Below are 15424 nucleotides of genomic sequence, written 5' to 3'. Positions count from 1 at the left end.
AGCTCAGTTGCTAAAATGCTTGTCACACAAACACCAGATGCTGAGTCACACCAAAAAGTGAGGTGTGGGAGGGCCCTCCAAGCCCCACACTGCAGAGGCCGGGACCAGTAGACCCAGCCTCACTGGCTAACTAGTCTAGCCTGCTTGACAGCTTGCAGGCCAGTGAGAGACCCTGTCTCAGAAAACGCAAGGTGAAGGACTGGAGAGAGGCTCAGTGACTGAGAGCACTTGCTGCCTTTGCAGAGGACATGGATTCTGTTCCTAGCACTGAATACTAGGACTCACAACTGTCCATAACTCCAATTCCAGGGGGTCCAGTACCCTCTTCTGGCTTCTTCATGCACCTGTGTACATGTGGTATACACACACACACACACACACACACACACACCGACACACATATACACACACAGACACACACATACACACACATGCACAGACACACACACATACACACAGACACACAGTATTCTGGCCTCCACATGTACATTGTGTACACTCACTTGTATACACATGCAATTGTACACACGAACACACTATCATCTATCAAGCACACACAAAATTGTGTGCATGAATCACTGTGCGTGTCCAACAGTGTTCATGGTCCAGTTTGGCGGCAGCTTCTCTTTATAGAAATGCCCAAGGTCTTTGGAGGACATCTTGACTGTTGCAGATAAATCAGGCACACAGCAGATCATGTCTATTTCCAATGGGTTTGTCTTGATTGACATATGCTCTCCCCTCCTTAGGATTGAGTGGAGTAGCTGGAGCTAATTCCCGCTGTGAGAAGGCCTGCAACCCTCGCATGGGGAACCTGGCTTTGGGAAGAAAACTCCGGGCAGACAGCACCTGTGGTCAGAATGCCACCGAACTGTTCTGCTTCTACAGTGAGAATGCTGACCTCACTTGCCGGCAGCCCAAATGCGACAAGTGCAACGCTGCCCACTCTCACCTGGCCCACCCGCCCTCTGCTATGGCAGACTCGTCCTTCAGGTTCCCCCGTACGTGGTGGCAGTCTGCGGAGGATGTGCACAGAGAAAAGATCCAGTTAGACCTGGAAGCAGAATTCTACTTTACTCACCTAATTATGGTGTTCAAGTCCCCCAGACCTGCAGCCATGGTGCTGGACCGGTCCCAGGACTTTGGAAAGACGTGGAAGCCTTACAAGTACTTTGCAACCAACTGCTCGGCTACTTTTGGCCTGGAAGATGATGTTGTCAAGAAGGGAGCTCTTTGCACGTCTAGATACTCAGATGCTTTTCCATGCACCGGAGGAGAGGTAAGGGCACGTGTTTCACTCTACACTGTATGGAAGGAGAGGTAGAAAAATGCTACCAGCCCACATTTTTTAAAAGCGTGAAGCTATACTTGTAGCAACATGAATGAAATTAGAATTTTTTGTGAGCTTTGTCATAAATTATTCCTCACCCTTGGACATGGATGTGTAGTTGTTCTCAAGCAGATTGCCCACTGGCTGGATTTTTGTCAGAATTCTAAGGTTCTGGGTTTTTCATTTGTACCATCCCTCTGTTCGGGATGCTTAAGGCTGCTGGTCCCTCCAGCTAGCATCGATATTTACGATGTTGCTGAGAAAGCCCGCTCATGAAGTTCGTGCTGACATGTTTTACTTGTAACATAAATAGGTAGTAAATAAAAACAAAGCCGGGGTGAGGAGGATATGTTCATCAAAAGACCATAAAGACAGCAGCTGAGAAGGTGGCTCGTTGGCGAAGAGCTTCCCTTGCAATAACGTTAGCTCAGAGCCCCCAGCAAAAAGCTGTGTGTGAGGATGTCCGCTTGCATCCTCAGTGCTGGGGAAGTAGAGACATCAGGGTCCATGGGAATTGTTGGCCTGCCACTGGCCAAATCAGCGAGGAATGGGCTCAAAAAGTAAGGGAGAGAGCCTGGGGAGACGGCTTGGTTGATAAAGTGCCCGAGATACAAGCATGAGGGTTTGAGTTCAGACCCTTGGCAACTATGTAAAAGCATGATGGATCCCCCAAGGCCTGCTGGCTGGCTGGCTAATCTATCCAATCAGCCAACTCTGGGTTCCGTGAGAGGTATTATCTCAAAAGATAAGGCTGATAGTTGAAAGATACTTGATGTCAACCTCTGGCCTCCGAATGCATACACATACACACACACACACACACACACACACACACACACACACGGAATGCATTACACACATACACACAAATAAGGTAGAGAAGTGATAGAGGAAGATGTCCACCATCAGCCCCTACTCTCCATGAGCAGGTATACATACATGTACATAGATACTACACATGCACACACATACACTACACACATACAAATAAGGTAGAAAAGTGATAAGGGAGGATGCTAGCCTTCTATGCCTGGCCTCCACACAAATGCACATGGATTCAAACATGTACACATACACAAACGTACACACACACACACCCTTAGAAGTTTGGTGTTAAGATGTGAGAATGTGTAGCAAGCAAAGGAAGATAGTTCCTTTTAATACAAAAGATGATGTGAGGCTCACATGTACATGAGCTCCACTAAGGGACTTGGGTCTGTCCTCTTTCCTGGCCCAAAGTCTAGCCATGTTCATTCTGTAAATCAGCCTTGCCATCTGCAGGTCTAGTTTCTATATATTTTCCTTCCCCGTGGGCAGAATAGGTCATTTTAACTTTCATAGAGACTCCCGGGGAAGCTCTTGCTAGGTATATGAGAGTACACACAAAGAACTCTATGAAAGCAAGCCAGGAGACGGATGCTTTCAACAACTAGATCAAGAAATGCCCATTAAAAAACCACAAGGAGGGTTGGAGAAATGGTTCAGCAGCTACAAGCAATGGTTACTCTTCCAGACGACCCAAGTTCAATTCTTAGCACCCACATGGTGGCTCACAACTGCAGCTCCAGTACTGGGGCTACAATGCCTTCTTCTGGTTTTCATGGGTACCAGGCACACACACGGTACACAGACATACAAATAGGCAAAACGTTTTTTAAATAAACTTCAAAATTAAAAATAAAAATGAAGGAAAATATTCAGAGAGAGAGTCATCTTTCTGATGCTGATAGCTACCATAAGTGATGTGCAGCCAGGGGTCATCTTACATAATCCCCTGGCATCAGGACTTTCAGTGATGTCTGGAGACACTGTTACCCTGTGAGGAGTGGTGATCACCATTGAGATCTAGTGGGTGGAAGCCAGGGTAGAGCTAAGTCCTAGACAATGCCCAGAACAGCATTCCCTACTTCTTCCCCAACAGAATTATCTAGTCCAAGATGTCAACACCACCGTGGTTGAGAAAGTAGGAGCTAGGTATTGGGCATGCATCCAATGCACATGACACAAAGGCTTTAGTCACCGAGATAAGCAGCTCGCAGGAGTCATTTCCACAACTACTCACCAGTTTCCCAGATGGCAGCATTTAACAAACATTTATCGAGTCCCTGCTGTGTGTCAAGTACTGTTCTCCTTGGTGCTACTAGTTCTGCTTTGGGTTGGTAGAGGATCTGTTTGGGGGGCCTGATGAAGAGTTTAGAGTGGGAATTCCTTCCCTGGGGTCTCAGACATAGAGTCCCAATGCTTGTTTCCATGGGTTCGCCTCCAAAGCATTCAAGGCCAGTGCTACTGGAACCAGAACCAGGAAAGACATGGTTCCCCACTGTTTCCCATTCTCCTCAGTAGCCCTTCAAGCTTGCTTAATATTGTAAGCCCTTTATGTGCTGTTCTGATGGACATGTTTAGAGATATGACCATAGGGAAGAAAAAGATAACATAGAGTCTGTTTTCTTATGTGGAGAACACTTTGTGTTAAAAACAAGTGAATGGGCCAGGCGGTGGTGGTGCGCACCTTTAATCCCAGCTCTCGGGAAGCAGAGACAGATGGGTCTGTGTGAGTTTGAGGCCAGCCTTGTCTACAAAGAGAATTCTAAAATAGGCCCCATAGCTACAGAGAAACCTTGTCTTGAAAAATCAAACATCAAGCCGGCGGTGGTGGCGCATGCCTTTAATCCCAGCACTCGGGAGACAGAGGCAGGCGGATCTCTGTGAGTTCGAGGCCGGGCTGGACCGACAGCCTCCAAAACAAAACAGAGAAACCCTGTCTCGTAAAACCAAAGGGGGGGAAAAAAAGAAAAAAGAAAAATCAAACATCAAAACAAAACATCATCATCAACAACAATAACAAACAAACACGTGAATGGTTTGAACTCTCAGACTGCTTTGGAGTTGAACCACAGGCTCATATCAGCTCTCCGTACCTCAGTGCTACTGGACTTCTTGTGTTTGCAAAAGCAACAAAAATAGTGCGTAGACAGATGACGGAGTCTGCTGACTAACAGGTGTCACACTGGATTAGCACAGTGGTTCCACAATTACTCAGAGCTGGCTAACACAGTACTTACCTGGGCTGTACTGGAAGTGCAAACTAAACTGTTGGATGGCTCAGCCAGTCAAGGTTTTGTCTTGCAAGCACAAGGACCTGTTTTCCATCCCAGAACCCACATGAAGAAGCAGGGCATGGTGCCACACACTTGTAATCCCTGCCCTGGGAAGGCAGAGACAGGCAGATTCTGAGGGCTTGTTGGCCAGGCAGTCCAGCCTAGTGGGTGAGCTTCAGGTCAGTGAGACCCTGTCATTAAAAAAGAAAAAGGTAGACAGCCCTGGAGGAACAACACCTAAGCCTTTCTGCTAGAATCCACACATGTATATGAGTACCTAAACACAAATGTGCACACACTCATGAACAATATCAAATAGTTATTGTCACCAATGCTCATATCACATTCCAAGCAGGGGCTACAATTTTTATCATGTGTTTCAATGAACATATACCATTTTTTATTTTTATTTTTTTGAGACAGGGTTTCTCTCTGTAGCTTTGTAGACCAGGCTGCCCTGGAACTCACAGACATCTGCCTGCCCCTGCCTCCCGAGTGCTGGGATTAAAGACATGTGCCACCACAACCTGGCTTCAGATACCATTTTAAAATCATGTTATAAACATTTTTTGTTAACCCTGCTATTTTAGCAGACTTCTGTTTTAATGACAAGGGAAACATGTTCAGTTTAGCATCCCCTAGAGCAGTATTTACAACAGTAATCTACTGCTGAATTTCTCCCCTAAACTTTCTCTTCTGAGTTAGCAAGCAAAAGAGCCTTGCTCCGTGTGGTGGCGGCACAGCCTTTAATCTCAGCACTTGGGAGGTAGAGACAGGTTGACCTCTGTGAGTTCCAGGATAGCCAAGGCTGCTACACAGAGAAATCATGTCTTAAAAAAGAAAGAAAGAAAGAAAGAAAGAAAAAAGGAGAGAGAGAGAGAGAGAGAGAGAGAGAGAGAGAGCCAGCCTTACTTCAAGATCAGAGCCAAAGGCGGCTTCCTAGTACCTATCAAGAACTGAACTCCCCTTGTCACTCTAGAGCAAAAGTTGAATGGAGTGAATTGTGCTGAGCTACAATTAATTTTGCAGCTAACACTGCAAATCACCAGGCTGTATCTTTGGAAACTCAGTGTTCAGAAAAACAAGCCAGCCACTCGGATTTCAAATAGGACATCTCAAGTTCCATATCTTGTTTGCTAATTACCTCATAGATCTGTATCTTCCTGAATTTTATATGACTTGTGTCTTCAGTAGGCAGGTGTAGTTGTGCCCCTGACATAGTTTAGCTTCCAGGGCTCATTCAGAAATCTGGAGTTGAGCTTTGAGATCTTCTAGCTGCGTGTCTAAAGAGTCCCATGCCTGCATTGAACAAAGCTGGAGGGACCACATTCTGAAAGCGGGCTGTGAGAACTTAGGTGCATTAACTCACCCAGGCTACTTTGTGGAGACGAATGCTGATGGTTTAACCCAGGGCCTTGAACATGCTAAGCAAGCTCTCTGCAGCGAGCCACACACTCAGCCTCAAAGGATGACTTTTTTAAACCATAAAGTTAAACCTGCTACACAGACTTCTGGAGGTGGCCAGTAATGTAAAAGGATGGGGTGTGGTTATTTTGTAAAAGCATACCTCCTACCCAGAGGATGAGTCTGTTGCTCAACAATTTACTGAAAGCTGTGGGACAGAGTTAGGAACAAAGGGTCTTTTGACCTGAAGTCCAGTATTTGTTCCATAATTGTGTTCTCCCAAAACTACTGTGCATCCCCGTCATCCCCATCTCCCCTCACTGTCTCAAAGACATTTATTTGATGCTATTCATTTGGATGATATATAGAAGAAAAAGAATTTTCCAAATAGCTTTTTCTCTTAAGAAACAATATCTTGAGATGTCAATGGAGTTTCAAGATGGACAGATTCAATGGTCAAGTTAGTCTAGGAAACACAGAATGGGGTCATGACCTATTCTCTGTTGCTATAACAGAATGCCTGAATCTAGGCAATTTTCAGGAATAGATGTAAATTTGGTTTATAGTTCTGGAGGTTGCCAAGTCCAACATCATGGTACCAGCGCCTGCTTAGCATTCTAATAAAGTCAAGGGCATCACATGTTTTCACAAAACAACTTGCTAGATTGGGTCTTATAAAACTACTAACCTCATCACCTTCTAATGCAATCCCAATTACTGCTTGAAGTTCCTACCTCTAATACTATCAACATATGAATTTGGAGCTTAAGTTTCCCACACATGAAATTTTGGTGAGCAAAGTCAAACATCTCCAACTCGGTTCAACAAAGTTAAACATCTGTAGACACAGACACTATCATTTGCCTTGCACACCACTGAGAGAAAAAGGAACATGGCATTCAATTCGACTGGTTTGGCCATGGCCCTCTTTCTGCAGCACTCCAGTTACAGTCTGTCAGGACTCCAGAGCTCCACGGTGCACCATGTGGGAAACCCTGCAGTGGAGGTAGGATGGGCTGCCACAGCCCCAGTGATGGCACAGGCAGGTCTGGGGCTCGGGTGGTTTGATTTCAAGACTCTCTGTCAACTAGGGGCTTAGTTTGACAGAGTCGTAGATAATAGCAAGCTTGGGACTAAAGATGGTGAGTTAATTGGCTCTTTCGGGATGAAAAGAGGCCTCCTAACATCATCCCTGGACAAAGAAAATGGAGGAAAGTGAGGAGAGATAGCAAATCACTCAGGGTCCCCTCGACTTCCAGGCTTCCTGCAAGTGGGATTTTGATCATGTGAACTGAAAGCAACTGTCATCTATCTCTCTGCTGACTCCCTGTTCCATTGACTGGTTCTATTAAAAGAACTCTACACAAAATTTGGATCACAACCAACTGGATCACCTAGATGTTTTTTTCCCCTCCAGAACATAATGAACATATCACTCTCAAAGAGAAAAGTCATAGGCAGCAATAAGAGAAGCCAAGAGCACAGAGGAGCTAGATCTCCAAGCAGTCCTGGAACAGACAAAGTCTGCTAACAAGGGTAGGGATTGTGTCAATCTTATTTATGACTGTTTCCTTGGCAAGCAGGACATTGCTTTGGTCACATAGGCAGTTGACAAATATGTAACTGGGATAAACGGAGGGATGAGCAATAAGCTGGAAAAGTGCAGAAAAGTGTTCTTAAATAGAACGAGAAGGCAAAACCAATGAGGGCTGAGCAGGAGGTGAGAGGCAGAAGTTCCAGCTGACATGGAGAAACTGAGGTGGGAATAATAGAAGACAAATGTACAGAGGGATGATTAATCAGGATGCCAATATCCACCTGCCCAGTCATTTAAATAACTTTTGAGCTGCTGTGTGTCAGGGCTCACTCTAGATTCTAGTGGTATATCATTGAACTGGACAGGATTTCCCTGTCCTAATGAAAACTTTAGATTCTAATGCAGGGGTAGATGGGTTGGGGAATTGAGAATAAATAAAATGTGGCGTGTACCAGAGTATGATAAATACTAAGGAGAAAATAAAACACAGGAGATGGAGAATGTCAACAAGGGGTGATACTCTTAACATTTGTTAAGTGATCTATGTTTGATAGAATGGACAATGACTGAGCTTCTGGAAAGTCCTTGATTGAACAACACCTGTAACTTAGGGACCTCTCCCTCTCTCTCTCTCTCTGTCTCTCTGTCTCTCTGTCTCTGTCTTTGTCTCTGTCTCTGTGTGTGTGTGTGTGTGTACTATGCATGTGTATGCACATCTGTGTGCATGCATATGTGTGCATCTGTATGCAAAGGCCAGAGGAGAACACTGACTGTCTTACACCATCAATCCCACCTTGTGTTTTGAGAAAGATTCTCTCACTGAACTTGAGCTCACTGGTTGGGCGAAAGTCCCAGGAACACCCCCCCACACACACACACCTCCCCAGAACCAGGATTCCTAGCTTTTACATGGGCTTCAGGAATAGAACTCAGAATCTCATACTTGTACAGCAAACACTTCACTGAGTCACGTGTCCCTCAACTTCTAAAAAACAAGTAAAATCGAAACTGAATGTTAATAATTATGGCACAGAGTGGTCAAAATCCATTTTTTTTTGGTAATCAGCCAAAACCCACTTCCCTAGGATGAGAGTATTTGAAAAGAACTTTAATGTCACCTGGTTGAGGGGGCAGTACTATGATGACAGGGGAGAAGAATACTACTCATGAGTGATTTGGAGGCTGGATTGTTTAAATGGCTTCCCTACAGCTACCCCACTGGACCCTGCCTTCCCAACCTCTTTTCCCACTACACATGCTACCCTGAAATGTGCCTGTGACAAGTTGGGTGCTGTATACATTCCTTTTCTTTGCGGTCCTAAAGCCTACTGAATGAGAGGCCATTTATCGACGGACACCTTTAGTAACCTAGGGCAGTGTATGACTAGTCCCCCAAATGCGTTGTGTAGATGGCATTCCATTGGAGATCCAAACATTTGGTTGTCTCTTTAGGATATTGACAAGTCTGAATTCTAATACATGGTGATGAAAGTCTGTAGTGAAAATGATCAGCTGACTGAGTTTTTATACGTATTTACATGTTTGTGCTGAACTATGCTGGGAGATTTTTTTATTTAAAGGGTAAGACAAACTAATACAGGAGTAGGAATGTGCTTTAAACAGTACTCTTTAGTTAGCAATTTTCCTCAGTTGCTGACATCTGCTCACACAACAGTGGCGGTGATATGCCATGAGGGTGAGCCAACATCTAAGTAGCCTTCCAGTGGGAAGAAACTTGTAAGCATACTGCATACTTGAGCTGGGCATGGTGGCTCACACCTTTAATGTCAGCACTGGGGAGGCAGAAGCAGAGGGATCTCTGTGAGTCTGAGACCAGCCTGGTCTACATAGTGAGTTCAGCAAAACAAGAAGAACCCCATTGGTCAGGCACCAACATGAATTGCATTTCATAGACATAAAAATGGAGAATTGGTGAGTCAGAGTAATTCAGTCAAGCAAGCGATGAGCTAGCCAATATGAGAGATGGGATAATGAGCTTACCTTGAAATTATTGATATGATTAAGTTCTAATATAACTTCAAAGTAGAGAAGGCAGCTGTCAGGATGACTCAGTAGCTTAGGATACTTGCGACAAGCCTGATGACCTAAGTTTGATCCTCAGAACACATAGATGGAAGGAGAGAACTCACTCTTGCAAATTGTCCTCTGACTCCACACATGTGCTGTCACATATAACCCCCCAATAAATAAATAGAACAAAACCGTTAAAGAAGAATTCATTAAGTAGGAGACAAAACTAAAACTAGACTGTGACTTTTAGGGATTGTAAACAATGTCCAGACTGACAAGTAATTTGAAATGAGTTGCATTGTATACTTTGGGTTAAGAAATGACTCTTTTCTTATGTTCTAAAAATACTTATAACAAGGGACAATTTGACATTAGATGATTTAAAACAGTGTTTCTCGACGGGCGTTGGTGGTGCACGCCTTTAATCCCAGCACTCGGGAGGCAGAGGCAGGCGGATCTCTGTGAGTTCAAGGCCAGCCTGGTCTATAAGAGCTAGTTCCAGGACAGCCTCCAAAACAATACAGAGAAACCCTGTCTCGAAAAACCAAAACAACAACAACAACAACAAAACCCAGTGGTTCTCCACCTTCCTAATGCTGCACCCCTTTAATACAGTTCCTCTTGTTGTAGTGGCCACCAACCAGAAAATCATTTTCATTGCTACTTCATAACTGTAAATTTGCTACTATTGTGAATCTTAATGTAAATATCCGTGTTTTCTGATGGTCTTAGGTGACCTCTGTGAAAAAGTCCAAAGGGATTGTGACCCATAGGTTAAGAACCATTGATTTAAAATAAGTCATACGTGGAGAAGTGTGCAACTTTCTAGTGTCATTGAGCATGCTTTTTGATTGGTTTGATTTTTGAGAGGGGGAGAGTACCTTTCACTTAGCTAGTACCTACTCAAAGAAGCTTTTCTAAGTTAATTATCTAATATATTGATGTGTCTGTCATCTTGAAGTTCATCCTCAGCTAAAACTGTATAATGTTATATCTATTCATTCATATACAGCATTTTGATTATATACAGTCTAAGGAATCCTTTCTCTAGGGATTTTAGCTAAAAATATATACTAGCACCTATTCTAAAAAAGATTCCTTCAATTTAAACAAACCTCACCCAGGGTGTTATTGGTTAAAATCATTTAAAGAAGCTATAGAAAAGGGGGAGGCAAACATAGATGTCTAGATGCCCGATTGAGGGGAGAGAATGCGTGTGTGGTGCGCGTGCTTGCTTGCGTGCGTGCATGTGTGTGTGTGTGCGCACACACATATACATGTACAAGTATGCAGACTAGAAGCTAACATCAGGCATCTTCTTCTATGTCTCTCCTTCTTATTTTTTGAAACAGGGTCTCTCACCTAATCTGGAGCTCACTAATTTAGCTTGACTGGCTGGCCAGCAAGTTCCAGGGACCTGCCTATCTCTACATAGTCACCATGGTGCTAGCTTGCATCACGTGCAGCTTTTATGCAGGTTCTGGAGACCCAGACTCATGTCTTCGTGCTCAGGCAAGCACTTTACCTGATGAGCCTAGCCGTGTCCCCAGCCACCTGAGTGAACTTTTCCTCCAACAAAATAACACCCTGGTGGCTTTTTAAAAAGTCTGTTTTTCATTAGTTTGTTTTGTACTCATTCTATTTGATGCTTTAACTTTGCCAATATTTGATCAGAATATTCTGGAAACTTTGAGAAATCAGATTGCAAAATGTCATTTTTTTGTAGTGAGTCATGGAAATATTAAGGCTTAATGAAGAACGTATGAGAGGTAGATACCTGGAAGTCAGGTGTGTTCAAACATATGAGGCAGCTTCAAGACATAGAGAACCCTCAAAACCAGAATAGGGATTAAGGGTATTAGGTGTTGGGAGCTCCGTAAACCTGTGAAGGTGACTCATACTAGCAACGTGGGAGTGACTGCTTCTCACCTGAGGTGGGAGGTGTGTGGGAACTTAGGGAGCTCTCTTCCTATTGCAACATGTGTTTGCTTATTGAGGGCCATTGTTCTTTATATCACTGTATTCAATCTGTGGATACCAGCCCCCAAAGCCCTCTCCAGCACGGATTCCCGTAAGAAGGACATGTCTCAGACGCATTTGTTGAACTCAATTGAATTAGATGAAAGTGACGAAAAAAATATTTATTGACTGTACTGGATGTCACATGTTTACTAAGTAGTGATTCTTTCAAAATATTCATGGTTCATTCTTACTCTCTGTAATAGAAAAAAAAAGCCCTTCTAACTTGCAGAGAGAAAGTTTGGGGGGTTCGTTCATTTGTTTGTTTGCTTGTCCCTGTAGACTTGGATGAGTGACAAGGAAAAATGCTAAGCAGGGAAAGGGGAGAGGATTGCAGAAAGGGGATGAATGTTTAGGCAGGGCCTCCAGGAAAACCCTCACGAAAACTGTAGAATGAAGTCCCAAAGGCAAGGTGGGAGCTGCCGGCCTGTGCAGGAAGAAGCGAGGGCCCTGGGCCTGCTGGCCGGGTGCTTTCAGAAGTGCGAGGCAGCCGATGCTGAGGCAGACTGGTCAAGACGTAGCAGAGCAGGTGAGATGGAGGTGATGGAGAGTGAGTAAACTGGGGACATCTCAGAAGCAGGCTCCACAGGGAGGTCCAGACTCACTTCCACATCAGTTAAAGTCAGACCACTATCTTCAGCAGCTTCCTATACTTAAAAAATAAACCCCAATTTGCACCACCAATTGATTTGACTTTTACAGTGTCATTAGTTTTTACCCTGAGTGCTATTAAGTTATTGGTGATTCTAAACAAATGATGGATACAATGCATTTTTTAAGAAAAGACTACCCAGGGAGGGAGGGTGGAGGAGGAGTTGGGGACCTGCAGGAATGCATGGCAGAAAAACAGACTAGATCTCATAGAGTTTAGATGGGCAGAAGAGAGTGGAGGGGCAAAAATGGTTGGATTTGGGTTACTGAGACACTCTCAGGAGTCCTAAGGCATTCACCCAAGTCAGTCTCCCTCACTTGCGGGACCTTTGTTGATTGCGCTTTGAATTCCGCTGTGGCAGGCCGGAAGGATGGGCCCATAAAACGACAAGTGAGGGGGAAGTGCAAGCAGCACTTTGGGTTTCCCCAAGAGGCACCAGGACAATCAAAGAGAAGGATGAACGGTGACTGGGACGGAGTGGCAGTGGATCCTTACGGGTCCAGTGTCTACGGATCCCCTCCATCAGTTACTTCTACTCCTCACGCACGGGCTTGAATTCTAACTCCAGCACATTTTAGATGGACGGAAGGATGGATGGCCGGATGGATGAATAGATGGCTGGATGACTAGATAGTTCATATTCATCCGTAAGGACTTTGCTTAGGCCCCATTCTTTCCCTAATCTCAGGGGTAGCTACATTGCACATGAGCATCACATGCGTGCGTCCCAGGACCCTACACTCACTTCTGTTGTAGCAGCCATCACATTCTTTTGTGAGCTCCTTAAAGAAGTGCAGACCATACCTGAGTGTCTAACGCGCTGCCTGCCATTCGGGAGCTATTCACGAAATAAAGGAACTCTGAGATTATTAATATTACTGATGACAACTTCGTCTTTTTGTGATTTAAAGCACCTTTCTGGCAGAGAACCGGGTATAGGGCACATAAGTAGTGTGCTTGAGAAGCCACTTGCCAAATGCCTCTTAAATATGCCACTCGGGATGACAGATCCTCAGGAGGACAGAGGACAAGTATAGCTTTTCACAAAGATGATGTCATGGGTTCCATTCTTTTGCAAACCCAAGCCGCAGGCTCTGTTTCTAGTCACCTGAGGCCTGCCTGGTATGAAGGAAAAACTCCCGACTAGTCCCACCTCTTGGAGACAGCACAAGGTACGTGGAAAGGTTCACTCCAGGGAGTCATTCCGTTTTGTCGTCAGTGTCACTGCAAATGCCTGGGCAGGGGCCTCGTGCATGCGCTCCTGCAGTACTGCCAACTGGGCTCTCGCCACACTGCTGTGTTTATGGCACGGGGAGTTGTTTGGGAATTCTGGAGAATGAGCCTCGCGATGCTATCTGTCCCTGGATGAGCTTCCTTGGCTGTTGGCTTGCTTGTATAAAGCCAGGCTTGTCCCTCTCTCCCCGAAAGACCTACTCTTTCAAGTAAGCCAAATCCAACATCCACCTCACCTGCTTATCTAGAGCTCAGAGGAAACAGTAGTCGAGAGAAAAACCATTTTTGGAGAAAGAGTTTAAATATTGGCAGGGTGGTGGTACACACTTTTAATCCCAGCACCCAGGAGACAGAGGCAGGCGGATCTCTGGGTTCAAGGCCAGCCTGGTCTATGGAGTGAGTTCCAGAACAGCCAGGGCTACACAGAGAAACCATGTCTTGGAAAATCAAAGAGAGAGAGAGAGAGAGAGAGAGAGAGAGAGAGAGAGAGAGAGAGAGAGAGAGAGAGAGAGAGAGAGAGACAGAGACAGAGACAGAGAGAGAGAGACAGAGAGAGAGAGAGAGAGAGAGAGAGAGAGAGAGAGAGAGAGAGAGTCTTAACTGTGTCTGGTCTTCTCCAGTTGCCCATACATTGTGTGTTTAAGGACTTGATAATCTATTTCAGAGTTTTAACACACGTCTCCTAAGGATGACTAATAACTGAAAGGTGGAGATAGTTGCCTTGCAGACTAGTTGGAGAGTCTGGAGCGCTGGCTGACAGGAAGGGAATGGGAAGGAAGAAGCTGACCATAAAGGCTGGATCTGATCTCCCAGACTCGATCCCATGAGAACTGGAGCAGCTCCGGGCAAGGGTGACAGAGCCAGAGTTATAGGAGGGAAATGCAGGGACCAGCATGAGAAACCCTTAAGCAAAACTCAGAAGATTAATTTCAGTAGGGATACATGTAAATTCCTCTGCTCAAAACTCGGCTGACCTACTACCACCAGGGAGGTGTGACTGACTTATCAGCCATTCATGTGAAAAGTGGGGGGGAAACCCTGAGGGTTTTAGTTGACTGTGATTTCAGTGTGAATCATCAACATATCGGGACTGCCAGAAAACCTGAATGCAATCTTAGGCCACATTAGCAGAGGAGCAGCACTCAGACAAAGGAGAGAATAGCCCTCTGTCCTCCTCTCAGAGCACAGCTAGAATATCACGCTCAGGTCAAGATTTTCCTATTTAGAGACCGTCGAGCAGAGCTAGTGAGAGCAATTAGAACCCTTGTTATATAATGAACAATTAACTTGGGGTATTTCGCCTAGGAGAGGATTTATGGATGCTCAGGGATTGGCAGCATTCTTCAGATATTTGAAGAGGGATTAAATGGACTCCGATGCTTTCAGAAGGCAAGAGTATGACCAGAGAGAGACTTTCTGAAAACCTAAACGTATCCCGAATCAGAGTGTACTCGCCAATTTCTTGTGCCGGGAATGTTTCAGGAAAAAAAAAAAAATCTAAGGACCCACGGAGGGAGCCTCACGTGCAGAGCTGGCAGTCTCAGGACTTCTGACTCTGTCCCCTCCCAGCTCTGAATGCATTCATTTCGACTTAAGAAATTCTTTACATCCTTCCCGTTTGAGGGCGGAGGTCTGGTGATAGGTACTTACCCAGCACGGCAGAGCTGGGCTGCTGATGTGGCCAGCTGAGCCGCCCCCTCTGCTGCTGCAGACTCTCAAGCTGCAGTGGAAGGGAAGGCCTGCTTCTTAACCATTAACCCCTAGGAAGTCATTCAACAGCCAGGGGAAGGGAACGAAGATGGAGAAAATGAATCCCTACTGTCCAGGTTTTTGCATTGTACGGATGGGGGTTCATTTCATCCTTATTTTGTAATAGATCAGATGCCATGTGGCCGTTTGAGAGAGGAGCTGGAGCCCCCATCTGGCCTGTGCCAGGGGCCAGCAGTTCTGGCTTTTACATCCTGATTCTTCTGCTGTCCGCTCCAGATGAGGCTCTGTCATCTCACACTGCAGTGTAACCTAAGTAACTGCCTCCTTATTCAAGGGACCTTCAGTTCTTTTTTATAAACTGGGTCAACATAAGACTCAGGTATCTCATATGTAACTGTGCTTTTATAAAT

At 45.1% G+C, this 15424-nt stretch overlaps 1 protein-coding gene across 2 annotated transcripts in view; it reads left to right on the top strand.

Annotated features, from left to right (window-relative positions):
- Ntn4 (netrin 4) overlaps positions 1-15424 on the top strand; it is a 98432-nt gene that overhangs the window by 2783 nt on the left and 80225 nt on the right. For both annotated transcript variants that reach the window (XM_013111922.3, XM_013111921.3), the window contains exon 2: positions 750-1279. In XM_013111922.3, coding sequence (XP_012967376.1) covers positions 750-1279 — 530 coding nt within the window. The remainder of the gene's footprint in view (positions 1-749; positions 1280-15424) is intronic.

This window comes from Mesocricetus auratus, unplaced genomic scaffold (genome assembly GCF_017639785.1).
Source record: "Mesocricetus auratus isolate SY011 unplaced genomic scaffold, BCM_Maur_2.0 Super-Scaffold_100011, whole genome shotgun sequence".
NCBI classification, from domain to species: domain Eukaryota; kingdom Metazoa; phylum Chordata; class Mammalia; order Rodentia; family Cricetidae; genus Mesocricetus; species Mesocricetus auratus.
Note: the sequence above shows the minus strand (reverse complement) of the source record. Positions and strands in the feature narration are given on the sequence as shown.